General features: G+C 42.9%; 1 protein-coding gene across 1 annotated transcript in view; it reads left to right on the plus strand.

The window, feature by feature from the left end:
* The window catches only part of CWF19L2 (CWF19 like cell cycle control factor 2), a 137,285-nt gene that overhangs the window by 87,184 nt on the left and 32,555 nt on the right, over window positions 1-17,546 (plus strand). The window contains exon 13 of the mRNA XM_044287021.1: window positions 13,210-13,422. Within this exon, the coding sequence (XP_044142956.1) occupies window positions 13,210-13,422 (213 nt within the window). The remainder of the gene's footprint in view (window positions 1-13,209; window positions 13,423-17,546) is intronic.

Below are 17,546 nucleotides of genomic sequence, written 5' to 3' on the forward strand. Positions count from 1 at the left end.
TAGTGGCTTAAAGAGGCTCTCTCACCAGGATCATCTCTATTAAACCAGGCATATAGCCTTGTAGGGTTGATGTAGGTGAGCAAAAGGATACCTATATTTGTTTTTGTAAATGCTGGCCTTATGTAGAAATTTACACTTTTATGTTTATTATAAATGAGCCATTGGAGCACCAAGAGGCGGGCTTCTGTGATTTGAGCACTGCTCCAGCAAAGCCCCTGGTGCTCAAAACACCTTATATGGACAGTGCTAGAATTCACATCTAGCGCTGAGTTCTCGCGCCTGCGCACCCATTAGCTAACACAGCGCATGCACACCCCGTTTTCTGCTGCTTGCCGAGCAGAGAAGATGGTTAGTGTGACCGTGCCATTGACATCATTACACTGGGAAGTGAAGGCGATGGCAGATGAAGCCGACGGTGTCTCCACTTCCTTGTGGAAGACGTGGTGCGCATTCACCATGTTAGCTAACGAATGTGCAGGCGCAAGAACTCTGTGAAGTCTGTCAATCTAAGGGGAGGGGGCATGTTTGGAACACCAGGGGACCTGGAGCGGTGCTCAAACTGCTTAAAGGGCTTCTGTCACCCCCCAAAACACAATTATTATTTTTTTTGGGCTTGTTAAAAATCCTTATTTAACGACTATTCCCTATATAGGGCTCTTACCTTTGTCTGTGGCTTTGTTTCCTTAAAAATCGATCTTTTAAAATATGCAAATCAATTCACTACCAGCAAGTAGGGCGTCTACTTGCTGGTAGCCGCCGCAAAAAACCGCCCCCTCCTCCTGTTGATTGACAGGGCCAGCATTTCAAATCCCGCGCCTGTCTTCATTCGGCGCAAGCGCTCTGAGAGACGTCATCGGCGCATGCGCACTGAGGGAGTGCTGAGGAGGCGAGCCTCCTTCTCTCAGAGCGCCTGCGCTGAATGAAGACAGGCACGGGATTTGAAATGCTGACGGGGCCAGCCGGAGGAGGAGGGCGTTTGCTGGCCCTGTCAATCAACAGGAGGAGGGGGCGGTTTTTTGCGGCGGCTACCAGCAAGTAGACGCCCTACTTGCTGGTAGTGAAGTGATTTGCATATTTTAAAAGATCAATTTTTAAGGAAACGAAGCCACAGACGAAGGTAAGAGCCCTATATAGGGAATAGTCGTCCAATAAGGATTTTTAATTTGTGTTTTGGGGGTGACAGAAGCCCTTTAAGCCCGCCTCTTGGTGCTCCAATGACTCATAAAAATAAAAGTTCTCCACAACGCTGGCACCTACAAAAAAAACATTGGTGTCGTTTTGCCCAGCTACATCAACCCTACTGGGCTATATGCCTAGTTTAATAGGGTTGATCCTGGTGACAGAGCCTCTTTACATAAGCACACTTTTTTCCAGCTCACCTTGTATCTGGCCTTTATACCCGTATTCAGGAGCCTTTGGGTGAGTCCCCGGGTACGGTAAAGTAGAAAATAGTAGAAAAACGGCTCCAGAAAGCAATTTTCGTCCTCCTTAAAAACTTCTCCTTTAATTCATAATATTCAACAGCAGATACAGTCACTTCATATGCAGTGCTCGTTTACGCGTTTCAGACAATATGTCCTTAATCGTAACATGGTATCATGGTGGAAAGCATGATTTAAATGCTACACGTGTCCCACCTCCCTGCAAAGAGAGGGGGGGGGGGGGAATCCTTCTTTGGTTAATCCACCATGGTAACACCTGTTACCCATTTACATATAGATGTCATGTTTCCTTCACACTGGGATTTCATCCTACGCCCTATTAACCTCTACCACTCTTGTTCCTCTGCATGACACATTAAGGGCTTGACATGCACACATTAGTGCATGGCCAGGACCAGAAAACGCACAGTGTGAACGGTTACATGTTGCATAAATAAAATCACAGGTACCTCTTTAAATACTTTGATAAATAGGGGGTTCTGACAGAACCCTACCTATATGAAGCGCCCCTTTCTCCGACATAGATGAATATCAACATATATATTGGAAAACAGACCCCCACCTGCTGCACCCCGTACAGAAGGAGATGCCGCTCACTGTACGGTGTCCTTAAGTGTTTTCAGTTGAGTATGTTGATTGCAGTAGTAAACCTTGGTAGATAGTATAGATGTAGCAGAGCTCAATTTGTCATTGAGCCGATTTTTATCTACAAGAGGAAAGTCAAACCTAATGTATCAACATAATCACAATGTACATAAAATGCCAGCTCATCAGAGGGGTCCTAAATACTAAACCTAAAATGTAATAATAAATTATTGGGATATTGCCTCTATAGGCTGGTGGAATCCGAATAGAGCGATGTATAAAATGCCTTTCATCCTCCCGCTGCGGTTTCTCCCTTTCTCGTTCATCCACGTGGGCGTTGAGACAATAGACGCTCTGCATTTCAGGTAACTTGGATACTCTGTCAGACACACTGAAGGAACGAATGCATCTCCTTAGCTCGCCTCTTCCCCCAGATATTGCCTTTAGTGCAGCTTTTAATAACATAATCAGTTTCCACCACCCACTCGTTCGTGTGACAGCAGTCTCCGAGCACAAGGTCATTTGCAATTTGTCTGCATTTCTTATAGAAGGAGGTCTTGCAGCACGGGGCTGTTCTGCTATCTCCGTGCATTAGCGGGCTTTGCTTATGGTCCGTGTTCACAGGATCCATAACGCAATTGTGCAGTAACCGGAAACCGAAATTCGCTCATCCCTACTCGCAGCTCTTCTAACAGCAGATAGGCAGGGGGGGTCCCGGAAGTCAGATCCTCACCGATCAGATACTGGTGACCTATCCTGAGGCCCAGGTCATTTATGTCAAATACCTGGATAACCCCTTTAACGGAGATCTGCCGCAGTGGAGTTTGTTTTAGACCTGGTTCTATAACCGTCTGATAATCGGCGGATATCCACGGGGAAGTTGCATCCATCAATAGTTGTACCCAATGTGCTCGCCTCAGGGGGAGAGCGTTATTACATGGCAGCCATTTGAATGCATAGGCCTCCATTACGCCTAGAAGATCTCTGCTTCGTCTTATAGAGCGCGGTCTCAAGGATGAGACTCCCCCTGTGACATCCATACACCTTAAAGGGATATATGGAAAAGCGTATGGAGAATGTCTTGGTGCTGTATGAAGTTTATTTTTACTTAATGGCCTGTTTAATCAAAGACAACCCCTTTTAAGATTAGAGCTGCATCGCTTGGCCAATTGCCAGGAACCCAGCTCCTGGCCCCCGAGCAAACTTTGGCGTGCCAGACCACCAGTAATGTAGTTTTACATGTCAACCGTTCAGATGAATTGGCCATCCCATGTAATACATGGACATCAGTGGTCCACCAGAGCAGCACTTCATTCTGGCTGATAAAGGGTTGGTCCTGAAGAAGGGCCTCTCTATGATGCCCATATGCCCTCATAGGCTGTCCTTTGTGAGACAACCTCTCCTGACATGTCTCTTTCAGTAACTATTTGCATTTCCCATGTAATAGGAGTCGCCTGTGACTCTGTTGTGCCATTATTCCTTCTAGAAGTTTATGTATTAATTGCCAGCAGTCTGAAATAAATGTTCATCTGGGTGTTACCAGCTGGGAGGGGTGTGTCCCTGCACAGTCTGACTCGGGCAGCACTGATTGGATAGTGTCAGACTGTGCAGGGAACCCCCCCTGCCTGTACATTAGAATAGGAGAAGATATTCTAATTATTACCAAGCTTCTCTAGGCGGAGGGCAAGCTCCTATATGTGCACCTAATTATGAAATAATCCATCGCCGGCGTCCGTCATATGTCTAGGAACGCAGACGTTTTTTAGTCATATTAATGCTGGACACAGAACAAAAGGAATAAAACAAGCGCTCAGTCCTAATCAATAACCCGTAGACCGGTGCGCAGCATCAGATTTACCAAGTCAATATAGCTTGAGATGTCTAAAAGGAATCCATTAACCTCCTGCCTTGTCTGACATTCATCACCCTAATCTAAGCTTTTGCTGCTTTTTTTTAATGTTTGGTGGTTAATATGGTACAAACACTTTAAAATCAGTTTTTTTTTATGTTTGTTAGGCTTCGTTCACATCACCGTTCAGCCTTTCCGTTCTCCTGCTCCGTTTAGGGGCAGGAGAATGGAAAGGACGGATAAGCACATAACTGACACCAAACGGAGCCTGAGGACCCCATAGACTATAATGGGGTCCGTTATGTTTCTGCTCAGAAGATGATTTTTAAGCGGAGACAAAAGTCCTGCATGCACAACTTTTGTCTCCGCTTAAAAATCATCTTCTGAGCGGAAACATAACGGACCCCATTATAGTCTATGGGGTCCTCAGGCTCCGTTTCACTCAGTTTGGTGTCAGTTATGTGCTTATCCGTCCTTTCCGTTCTCCTGCCCCTAAACGGAGCAGGAGAACGGAAAGGCTGAACGGTGATGTGAACGTAGCCTTAGTCTCTGTTCACATGACATTTAAAGGCTATGTACACCTTTTGGGGGCAATTTTTTTTTATTATTATTGCCTTGGACTTATTTTGAGCTAAAAATCATTTTTTCAATTGGTCTTTATTAAATATATGAAGTCTTTTTTTGTGTACAGAGCTGAGATGCTCTACTATCTGCCTGTGGATTTTCAGTCTTTTCCGTCATCTGGGGAGCTGACGGGCTCCTTATCTCTGCTCTCAGACGTTATAAACACTCATTATAGCTCAGTTCTTATTTAACTGATAAGAATCTGGCTTAAATAAGTCTTTAGGACCTCTTAGTAGTTTAGAGATGAGGCTTTTTTAGATGACTGGCACAAAATGAAAGTACCAGTCACTCAATTAGAAAAACGGTTACCCCTTTGTGACAGTATGGCTCAATATTTTTTTAATAAAGGCCAATTGAAAATGATTTTTACCCAAATTTTTTTTTTATTATTCATAAACAAAAATTGCCTCCGTCGGTGTATATAGTGTAACTGTCATGTTTTATAAAAAAAATATTTTTTTTTTGCATATATTACTGCTGGTGGAGCATTATGCATAAAGCTAACGAGGGTCCTACAATCTTTAGTTTCTTCAAATACCACTGTTTTCCTTGAATTTTTCCCTCAGTTGTGGTTGTTTTAATCCTACAATATGAGGATCTTCTCAAGATGGCTCCTCAGCCAGTTCTCTGAGGCCAAAACTGCTTTCCCTCACTTCACATACACACTTGCTGTAGCCAGTAGCTCCCTGCCAGCCAATCAGATGTGATTACTAAGAGACACGCCTCTGCACTCTGAAACCTAATGCAGGCATGCAGTGTGGAGGACCGCCCCTCTGTCTTCTGTTTATACTAAAGAGGAGACAGATGAGCCATAGCAATGGTCTTTTAAGGGACCAGTGGAAAGGGACAGGGGACATTAATGAAAGCTGTTCTTATAAAGGTAATTTCAGATCTTTTGGCAATCATACGCAGACTAACTGGGGTATACATGTCTAGCTCTAATCAACTAAATAAATAATATATGACAGTTGCACTTTAAAGCCTGCACTAGTGTCCACATGGGGAGGATCTCTTGAAGTATACCCGGCTCCAACATAAGGCTTTGACGTACCCCACTATACATTTATAGTGTGATATATCATCTGTTGGCTCTCATGTAAACAAAAAAGTAATGTATTTGTTTATTTTTTACTCATTTTCCTCTGTCGGGTAAATGGAGCCCTGTGGATATATACGGAGTATATGCTGTGGGCGTTCTATCAGGGTCTTCCACCAGACGTATGCTTATTCCTTGAAGAAGAGTCCACTGCTCTGTCCTATACAGTTAGCAAAAGCTATGGTGATGTATACCAGCTCCATGAGGGTCAAAGGGCCTTTTTTGTACTCTTTTCAGGTTAATATGGGCGCTCATCATGTCCCAAGATAACTTGACCAATGCAACCACTAGGCGCGGAAACCACAATGCTCTGCCGGATCTAGTGCTCGATGGACCCCATTGATTGTGTGGAGCCTTGGTTCTGCCAAGGTGTCTGCAGATGTGGGCATAGCCTAACTATGTTTTTTTTTTTTTTTTGTGTGGTTATGGGTATGATTACCCACCTTACCGAAACCCCTGCCTACCTCTGTCAGCAGTTTAGATCTAATTCTAATTGTCTCCTCCTTCACTTTGTGCTTTTACACTTGTCTTCATAACTAGCTTCTGGTGCCTACTGTATGACTATATAGGTAAGATGGCTTCCTTCTCTTTCGTAGATGCTATTTACTTTGCAAAGACTTCCATGTCATACGGGAAGCTCTGGTGGGTGCAGTGTGGTGTCCATGGAGGTCCAGCCTAAGATAGTCCGTATGGTTATCAGTCGTTTTTCTTTTTTGCAAGAGTTGCAAAATGTTGACTGACCAAGGATCATATAAAATGTGAAGGATGCACCAGCAACAGTCTCCTTTGACCTTGATTGGGAGAGTGTGTTTTGATCAAACACTGGGAGAGGGATCATTGAACTTTGTGTACTCTGCTTTAGATATGAATGGTCCTCGGTACTCTGATCTAACACTCTATTTTCCTATATATCGCAAGGACATTTTGGAACATATTCTTAAATTCTTTAAAAGCTATTTTAAAGCACCTTCGAGGTAATTTTGTTTACCTCATTTTGGGCAAAAATTTTTTTCTAATCTTTATTAAAATTATTGAGTCATTCTGTCACAAAGTGTTAACTGTTTTTCTAGCTGTGTGAATCTTACTTTCCCTTTCATTTTTTGGTGGTCATCTTATAACCTTTATCTGTAAATTACTAAAAGGTCATAAACACTTATTTAAGCCACATTCTTATCGGTAAGAACTGAGCTATAATGAGTGTTTATAAGGTCAGAGATAAGGATCCCACCAGATTAGTTGGCTGATGGAAGAGGTAAATTCAGATCCTGCTAATAGAGCATCTCAACCCGTAACAGAGAAAAGGACTCAATATTTTTTTTTAATAGAGACCAATTGAAAAAATATCTTTACATCATAATGAGTACAATACAATAATAAAAAAAAATTAAAATTGCCCCCTAAAATGCACATAGCCTTTAAACGGCATCTGTCAGCAGTTTTGTACCTATGACACTGGCTGACCTGTTACATGTGCGTTTGGCAGCTGAAGGTATCTGTGTTGGTCCCATGTTCATATGTGCCCGCATTGCTGAGAAAAATGAAGTTTTAATATTTATATGCAAATAATCCTCTAGAAACAACAGGGGGCACTCCCGTTACAGCTAGAGGCTCTGCTCTCTCTTCAACTGCTGAGCCTTTTGCACTTTGACAGGACCAGACAGTGAAAACGTTATAACACCTGGTCCTGTCAATCAAAGTGCAGAGGGGTCGACAGTTGCAGAGAGAGCAGAGCCTCTCTGCCCACGTTGCTCCTAGAGGCTCATTTGCATATAATATAACATAATTTTTCTCAGCAATGCGGGCACATATGTACATGGGACCAACACAGATGTCTTCAGCTGCCAAGTGCACATGTAACAGGTCAGCCAGTGTCATAGGTACAAAACTGCTGACAGATGCCCTTTAAGAAGGAGAAATAAGAAAGCAATGTACCTAGTGTATCTGTGTGCAGCAGGGTCTGTACAATATTACAGAAAATTGATTAGTTGTATTATACTGTATATTTTACCTGTTTAGACATTCGGTATGTCTGATTTTATTATTATGTGCGAAAATAAGTCATATGTTTTATGCAACCTGTCAACTGTGTCTCCCAGGTCCTAGTATTGGTCATGGTCAGATGACTCCCTCTCATTGGGGACCTCTGTGTCTGTTATGTTCGTTCTACCACTTACTTGGAAATGCCATGGCTGTCAGGGATGTCTTTTGTAGAAAAAGATGTGGCTCACAGGCTTCTTTTACTTTTAGGTATGGGGATTGTTCTGTCAAGCCTTGAAGTTCAATCCATAGACTTCAGGGCTTAAGGGCCCAAGAAATTGTGAATTCATGGGAGCATGCTTACTGTAGATGTCAGTAGTTGCCTTCTTTTTATGTGTACAATTGTCTTTGTATGTGTGTGTGTGTATGTATGTATATATATATATATGTATATATATATATATATATATATATATATATATATATATATATATAATGAATTTGAAAGTCTTTAGCCCCTTTCACTTTTTTCACATTTTGCTTGTGTTAAGATCCAAAAAAATTGAGGCCCCCAATCAATCTGCACTCAATACCCCGTAATTAGAAAGTTAACTGAATTTTAGAAATGTTTGGAAATTCGTTAAAAAAAAAAAATAATAATCCCTTTTTTTTTGGACATGAGACCCTTTTCTATCACACTTGAAATTTAGCTATGGGACCTCCCATTTCTCTTCATCTTTGAAATGTTTCTCCATCTTGATTGGAGTCCAACAATTGTAAATTCAGTTGATTGGACATGATTTGGAAAGACACAGCCCTATAGAAGGTCTCACAGCTGACAATGCATATCAGAGCTTCCCCATGGTATAAGGCAATTGAGGATGTTAATGTCTACTTCAGTTCTGGTATACAGTAGGTATATGCAGAGGTTGTAAAAGCCTTCTTCCCTTGTTCTTATAGGGTAGTAGAAGTTGTTAATCTCTGTTTCTATAGAGGTCTAGGGTAGTGAGTGGTTAATACCTGCTTCCCTGGTGGTCTGGTCTAGTGAAAGAGGAAGAAATATCTGCTTCACTAGTAATCCAGGGTAGTGGAGAGAGTAATGCCTTTTATCCTGGTGGTATAGGGGAGAGGTTAATGCTGTGTTTTCTGGTTATGTGGGGTAATGAATGGGTTAATACCTTCTTCCCTGGTAGTCTAGGTAGTGGAAGGGTTGGTGCCTTCTTTCCTGGTGATTTAGGATAGCCCAGTGATTACTGTCTTCTTCACTTGTGATCTAGGGAAGTGGAGTAGTTAATGCCTTTTTCACTGGTGGACAAGGTAGTGGAGGGGTATATGCTTTTATTCCTGTCGGTGTAGGTAGTGGACGGGTTTATGCTTTCTTTCCTGTCGGTGTAGGTAGTGGAGGGGTATATGCTTTCATTCCTGTTGGTGTAGAAAATTGAGGGGTATATGCTTTCATTCCTGTTGGTGTAGGTAGTGGAGGGGTTTATGCTTTCTTTCCTGTCGGTGTAGGTGGTGGAGGTGTATATGCTTTCATTCCTGTCGGTGTAGGTGGTGGAGGTGTATATGCTTTCTTTCCTGTCGGTGTAGGTAGTGGAGGGGTTTATGCTTTCTTTCCTGTCTGTGTGGGTAGTGGAGGGGTTTATGCTTTCATTCCTGTCGGTGTAGGTAGTGGAGGGGTTTATGCTTTCATTCCTGTCGGTGTAGGTAGTGGAGGGGTTTATGCTTTCTTTCCTGTCGGTGTAGGTAGTGGAGGGGTATATGCTTTCTTTCCTGTCGGTGTAGGTAGTGGAGGGGTATATGCTTTCATTCCTGTCGGTGTAGGTAGTGGAGGGGTTTATGCTTTCTTTCCTGTCGGTGTAGGTAGTGGAGGGGTATATGCTTTCTTTCCTGTCGGTGTAGGTAGTGGAGGGGTATATGCTTTCATTCCTGTCGGTGTAGGTAGTGGAGGGGTATATGATTTCTTTCCTGTTGGTGTAGGTAGTGGAGGGGTTTATGCTTTCTTTCCTGTTGGTGTAGGTAGTGGAGGGGTTTATGCTTTCATTCCTGTTGGTGTAGGTAGTGGAGGGGTTTATGCTTTCATTCCTGTCGGTGTAGGTAGTGGAGGGGTTTATGCTTTCATTCCTGTCGGTGTAGGTAGTGGAGGGGTATATGATTTCTTTCCTGTTGGTGTAGGTAGTGGTGGGGTTTATGCTTTCTTTCCTGTTGGTGTAGGTAGTGGAGGGGTTTATGCTTTCTTTCCTGTTGGTGTAGGTAGTGGAGGGGTTTATGCTTTCTTTCCTGTTGGTGTAGGTAGTGGAGGGGTTTATGCTTTCTTTCCTGTCGGTGTAGGTAGTGGAGGGGTTTATGCTTTCTTTCCTGTTGGTGTAGGTAGTGGAGGGGTTTATGCTTTCTTTCCCGTCGTGTATGTAGTGGAGGGGTTTATGCTTTCTTTCCTGTCGGTGTAGGTAGTGGAGGGGTTTATGCTTTCTTTCCTGTTGGTGTAGGTAGTGGAGGGGTTTATGCTTTCTTTCCTGTCGGTGTAGGTAGTGGAGGGGTTTATGCTTTCTTTCCTGTCGGTGTAGGTAGTGGAGGGGTTTATGCTTTCTTTCCTGTCGGTGTAGGTAGTGGAGGGGTTTATGCTTTCTTTCCTGTCGGTGTAGGTAGTGGAGGGGTTTATGCTTTCTTTCCTGTTGGTGTAGGTAGTGGAGGGGTTTATGCTTTCTTTCCCGTCGTGTATGTAGTGGAGGGGTTTATGCTTTCTTTCCTGTCGGTGTAGGTAGTGGAGGGGTTTATGCTTTCTTTCCTGTCGGTGTAGGTAGTGGAGGGGTTTATGCTTTCTTTTTTGTCGGTGTAGGTAGTGGAGGATGCTGGAGACAATACACTAAACTAAGAATGGTTAGTACAACTTTAAATGTGTTCATCCAGCATGAAGTTAGAATATTGAAGGGTTAACTTCCTATGTAGTTTTGGTTTATTTATTTGAAGAAAAAAATCAGTTCTTGGAAAAAATTGTGTTCTAGATTATGTAATTATTCATGAAGGCAATCAGCGCTGAATCTGCTTGTAGATTATAAGTGTTACTGAGAAGTTGTTAACTAGATTGTTCACATAGGACGTAAAAGAAGATATGCCCACCATGTGCAAAAACGGAGCAGCTGAAAAGGTGCGGATAAAAGGGTGACCTGCAGTATGCGACTGCTGCCTCGTAATGTGCAAAACCCATTGAGATATTTTGGGGAAATAAAGGATAAAACATAAAAAAATTTTTTTAAACAAATTTAAGAAGACCTGTCATGCCTTTAGTGATTGTGGGCTCCTAATTGTGGTCTTCATCAGGCACTCCAGTTGATGCATGTGGAAGTCATATGGAGGGATACCCCACTGAGAATAGAGTACCACTCTGTAAGAGATGTTATGAGACAACCAATGTAACCCTTTAATGCCCCCAATGCTTTATTTATGTCATGGGGACTATGCTGTTTCAGCATACTGATGAAAATGTATGGGATGGTGCTGTCTATAAGAGCAGGAGCTGTATCTGACCAAGATTATGGTTGTGATACAAATGTCGCACTGTTTTGTGAGCCCAAATTGAAGATCCTAGCCATTTAATTCCCTGGATACCGCTGAGAATAGCAACTGTGGCATCTAAGTGGTTACACAGAGGGTGGGTGGTCCCACATGCATCTCACACTCCCCCAACCCTACCTCCTCACCCGTGATGTCATCATGGGTTGCTATTATTGTGTTAATATGTTATACCAAAGTATTGCCGTGTGTTATACAAGCTAATAAATGTTAGATTGTAAAAAAAAATGTTTACAAATATTAAACACCCAAAAACTATTTTTTTCCCAAAAATATGCTTTTACTGTATATAAAAACAGAAGAAAAAAAAAGTTACAATTGGGTCCAGAATTGCTGTGTTTTGTTCATCCCTTCTCAAAAAGCAGGATAAAGAGATCAAAACTCATGTACACCAAAATGGCACCTATGAAAGTATCAACTTATTTCACAAATAGCCCTGCCTCTGCTCCATTGACAGAAAAAAAACATGGTTCTCAGACATAAAAACAACATTTTCTGAGTGTTTTATTGTGCAGATGCAGTAAAAACCTAAACCTGCAGAATTGCTTTCTTTTTCATTCTCCCTCGAAAAGAATGATCTCAATACATTATATGTGCTCCAAAATGGCGTTATTAAAAATACAACTCTTCTCACAAAAAAACAATCCTATGGCTATACCAACAGAGACCCAAGTGGTAGGGTCATGTGCTGAGGCTAGTCATTGCCTGCAGGGGGGCATGTGGCCCTGTCCACGCAGAAGTCAACAGACGGGAACCAGAAGTCCAATGAAGAGAGGCAGGGAGATAGAACGCATCGGCGGGGAACGGATGAACTATGAATTTTTCCACTATGCAAATAAAAAAATAAATCCTGAAGAACCTCTTGAAAGAATTAAAGGGGTTATCCAAGACTAAAGTTTTCTAACACAGCGTGGCTGGACCCGCGGTGGGGTTCATACTTACCTAAGACCTGGGACCTGCCGAGATGGCCGTGGAGTGACGCAGGGGGAACCAGGTGAGTATGAACCCTAGCAGAGGCCCAGCCACTCTGAAGAGGTCTGTTAAAAAAGTTTAGTCTTAGATAACCCCTTTAGGAAACTTTCACAGTCCCCGGATATAGAAAATGGTAGTTGGGGAGGGGGATGCAGCTGCAGCTGCTCTCCATGATGTGTGTTTGGCTCAGACCTCGTAGTTTCTGCATCAAACTAAGCAGCTAGAGAGAGAGAGAGAGAGTGTGTGTTTTCAAAAGAAAGAAAGATCTTAGAAAGCAGTTCCTGGCTGCAGTATATGTCAACCTGTAAGTGCCTACAGAAGCATTGTGGTATTTGATAGATGGCCTTCAACAGGATTTGGTTTTAGGCTACTTTCACACTAGCGTTATTCTTTTCCGGCATAGAGTTCCGTCACAGGGGCTCAATACCGGAAAAGAACTGATCAGGCATATCCCCATGCATTCTGAATGGAGAGTAATCCGTTCAGGATGCATCAGGATGTCTTCAGTTCAGTCATTTTGACTGATCAGGCAAAAGAGAAAACCGTAGCATGCTACGGTTTTATCTCCGGCGAAAAAAAACCTGAAGACATGCCTGAATGACGGATCCGGCATTTTTTTCCCATAGGAATGTATTAGTGTCGCATCCGGCATTCAAAATACCGGAATGCCGGATCCTTCCTTCCGGTCTGCACATGTGCAGACCTTTAAAAAAAAATTAAAAAAAATGCCGGATCCGTTTTGTCTGATGACACCGGAAAAACGGATCCGGTATTGCAATGCATTTTTCTGACTGATCAGGATCCTGATCAGTCTGAAAAATGCCTGATCAGTCAGAAAAAATGACATGCGTTTGCATACAGTTTGCCTGATCAGGCAGTCGGTTCAGGCAACGGAACTGCCTGCCGGAATCAAACAACGCAAGTGTGAAAGTGCCCTAAGGTGGATGTTTCTGTTTGTTGTGCTTGGTAATGAGTGTGACAATAGGCTGAACTTTTCCTGCTTTGTTTTACTTTGTTTTTCCATTGTCTTTACATCTTCCTACTACAGCATTTTATGTTGGCTCTACATTGTGGGTGATTTTCTGTTTTTACAGCTCAGAGAGAAGACTGACCAGGATTATTATACCCTGGATGATATGTTTGTCTCAAAAGCGGCAAAGAATGAGCGAGCCAGCGAGGAAGAGGAGAGAGAGAGGCAGCAGGCTATTGCAGAGCATCGGAAGCTTGCCGCCAGGATGGAGAAATGCCCTTACTGCTTTGATAATGCCGAGCTTGCAAAGCATCTCATCATTGCCATAGGAGTGAAGGTGAGAGATGGGGATATTCACTTGATGGTGAAGGGTCAGACATGTTGCATTTCAGTATGCCCTTTTTTTTCTTTTTCTTAAAGGGGTTGTCCCAACTGGGACTTTTATAGCTTATCGATTGGATAGGCAAGAAATGTCAGATAGGTGCACACTCCTGTCTCCAGAACTGGGCCCCTGAAGTGAACAGAGACAACACTGCGCATGCGCAGTAAACTCTCCATTCACTGCTATGAGACTGCCGAAACTAGCCGAGCCATTTTCAGAACTCCCATAACAGTGAATGGAGAACAAGCTCTGCCACCCCCCTGTTCATTTTATTCCATAAAATAGTGCCACCACTTTCCTATTTTTAGAAGTGTCATGGAAGTGAATAGAGAGTGTCTGCTTGGAAGAAAGACGAGACAGAGGGGATATGATAGAAACTTTTAAATACATAAAGGGAATCAACTCGGTAAAGGAGGAGAGAATATTTAAAAGAAAAAAAAACTACCACAAGAGGACACAGTTTTAAATTAGAGGGGCAAAGATTTAAAAGTAATATCAGGAAGTATTACTTTACTGAGAGGGTAGTGGATGCATGGAATAGCCTTCCTGCAGAAGTGGCAGCTGCAAATACAGTGAAGGAGTTGAAGCATGCATGGGATAGGCATAAGGCCATCCTTCATATAAGATAGGGCCAGGGGCTATTCATAGGATTCAGATATATTGGGCAGACTAGATGGGCCAAATGGTTCTTATCTGCCGACACTTTCTATGTTTCTGCGCCTGCGCGGCTTGCTCTCCGTTCACTTGGGGTGCCCTTTTCTGAAGATAGGAGTCGGTCCCGAAGGTGGGTTGTGCACTTGATGTTAAGGGGGTTGTCCAACCCCTAAAATGCCTCGCCATACTCCTGTGCCCCTAAGAGAAGTTATACTTACCTGGTTTCCCAACACCAGCACAGCTGCTGCAGCTCCCTGTCGCGCGGATGAAAACATCTGGTGTTGGTCGGGGGGTGGGTGCGTGGTCAGGCAGCAAATAGCAGGCCGTGACGGGAACGAGTCTCCCTAGCGTCACCTGCCGGGGTGCCAGGTAAGTATAACCTCTGTCAGGGGCCCGGGCGTATGGGGAGGCATTTTAGGGGTTGGATAACCCCTTTAATGGCATATCCTATCCATATGCCATAAATATGTCTGGTGGAAATACCCCTTTAAGGAAGATAATTCACAACCAGATGTGTCTGCTATTGCCTTTTTCCCCTTCTCCTATATAAAACGGGTGCACTCCCAATTGAGCCAAATGTGCATATATATTGTGGGGGCTCCAAGTAATAGTTGTCGTAAAAATTAGTGTTCCACTGACCGCTGTCTAAGGTGTTAGGGCCATTTTAACGATATACATATATTTATTTCCAAGGAGGGAGGAGGCAGTTGGCAAAATCCTCTAGATGGACTGTTCTTCGGGAGGCAGAGGTAGGTTTAGAGGGGAGGTTGTTAAAGGAGTTGTCCCATGAAAAATATTCAGCATTTTTCAAACCAGCACCTGGATCTGAATACTTGTGTAATTGCATGTAATTAAAAAGTTAGAATAGAATAGAACTGAGCTATTCACTAAAAATCTATCTGTATAGCCCCACCTGCTGTTTACCCTTTTTCTAAATTATCTATCCAGCTCACTGAGGTGGACACACATGCTCAGTTCCATCCTTCAACTGCCACCAGCTGCAGCAGAAAGGACACATCCCCTGAGCTGCCATCTTGAAATAAGTCAAGCTAAGGGTCCATTCACACGTCCTGTTTTTTTTCATCCTGAAAAACGGTCCGTTTTTTGCGGATCCGTTGTTCCTGAAAATGTTTCCGTATGTCATCCGTATGTCATCCGTTTTTTGCGGATCCGCAAAAAACGGGAACATGTATACATTTCAATAATCAAATAAAGTTGTTTGGATTTCTTTGAAAAAAAATTGAAAAAAAAAAAAAAAAAAAAAAAAAAAAAAATTTGTTATGTGTTTCCAGGAACGGAATCCGCAAAAAACGGATGACATCCGAATTTCATCCGTTTTTTGCGGATCCATTGACTTTGCATTGTACCAGGATCCGATTTTTCAGGACAAGAATAGGACATGTTTTATATTTAAACGGACATGCGGAACGGAACATGGAAACGGACAGCACACATTGTGCTGTCCGATTTTTTCCAGGACCCATTGAAAATGAATGGGTCCAGATCTGGTCCTGATCTGTTCCTGAAAAAACGGAACAGATCAGGAAAGAAAAAACGGACGTGTGAATGGACCCTAAGGCTACTTTCACACTGGCGTTTTGGCTTTCCGTTTGTGAGATCCGTTCAGGGCTCTCAAAAGCGGTCCAAAACGGATCAGTTTTACCCTAATGCATTCTGAATGGAAAAGGATCCGCTCAGAATGCATCAGTTTGCCTCCGTTCAGTCACCATTCCGCTCTGGAGGCGGACACCAAAAGAGGCGGACACCAAAACACTGCCTGCAGCGTTTTTCTGTCCGCGATGTGATGTGGAGCAAGACAGATCCGTCCTGGCACACAATGTTAGTCAATGGGGACGGATCTCTGACACAATAGAAAACGGATCCGACCCTCATTGACTTTCAGTGGTGTTCATGACGGATGTATGCGGTTGTATTATGGTAACGGAAGCGTTTCTGCAGATCCTTGACGGATCTGAAAAAAAACCTGCTAATGTGTAAGTAGCCTTAGGGCTGGTTCTATATTTAATTTTTTTTACAAACATAATGTCATGTACTATATGATATCTGTTTTTCATTTTTTTACTTTACTTCAGGAATAACCCCTTTAAAGAAGCACTCACACAAAAACTTTTATTCTCTGACCTGTTAGAAAGGTACATGATGTAAACTGTCACAAAGGTAATTTTCTTACCAGAGACTGTATTTGTGAGTTATAACTAGGGATGAGCGAATCGACTTCGGATGAAACATAAAACTTTGTTCCAATACTGTACGGAGCAGTACCTTGGAAGTGGTACCTTGGAACCGAACCCGAGTTTGGGAAATGGTTTTTTAGAGTACAAATTAATTTATGAAGTTATTACGCTAAGTCTCGCGAGACTTCGCGAAGCAATAACTTCTGCTCATTGGAGCCAATACATTGTAATACTGTACGGAGCTCCTGCTCTGTACAGTATTGGAACAAAGTTTTATGCGAATCGACTTTGGATGTTTCATCCGAAGTCGATTCGCTCATCCCTAGTTATAACCCCCCTTCTGATACTCAGCTGTGTCATGTGACCAACAGTCTGACTTTCTAAATAACACAGGATCTTATGTGTGGAAAGGAAACCAGTTTCTCTATGTATTCCTATGGGGGAGCCTCAATGTCAGTCTCATAGGAATGAATAGAGCAGGGCTGGCAAACCTGCGGCTCTCCAGTTGTTGTAAAACTACAACTCCCACCATGCCCTGCTGTAGACTGATAGCTGTAGGTAGACTGGGCATGCTGGGAGTTGTAGTTTTCCAACAGCTGGAGAGCCGCAGGTTGGCCAGCCCTGTAATAGAGAAATAACTGACTACCTGTGCTGTGTCAGTTGGATATCAGATTAATGGTCACATGACACAGCTCAGGATCAGAAGGGAGGTTGTAACTCAGAAATAAGATTTAGAAGGGAGGTTATAACTCACAAATACAGTCACTTGTAAGAAGATTACCTTCACTACAGTTTACATCATGTACCTTTCTAAAAGGTCAGAGAATACAAAAAATTGTGGGAGTGCCTCTTTAAGCATTGGTCTTCTATTTCCAACATGGTTAATATGTTATAAAGCCATTATAGTCATAGATTCTACGAAGAACAATCTAACGTCTCTGGGCTTCTCAGTGGCCAGTCACACGCATCTTACTACAGCAATGGTCGGTGATATGGTTTTGACCCCAGTGCCAAGTTTAAGTAGTGATTTAGTATCCCCAGTGTCACTAATTGAGGAGCCACATACACCCCTGGTTGGGGAATACAGTGGATAGTCCTCCGGTGGACTGGCGCTAGTAACGGTACAGGGAGGGATATGTAAGGACCGCTCATTTTGAGTTGTTTTCACCAGAAATGGCAGATGTGGCAATCAAAAAAAATAAATAAAAATAAGCTGAAATCCCCCAGACT

Source organism: Bufo gargarizans, chromosome 3 (genome assembly GCF_014858855.1).
Source record: "Bufo gargarizans isolate SCDJY-AF-19 chromosome 3, ASM1485885v1, whole genome shotgun sequence".
In the NCBI taxonomy this organism is placed as follows: domain Eukaryota; kingdom Metazoa; phylum Chordata; class Amphibia; order Anura; family Bufonidae; genus Bufo; species Bufo gargarizans.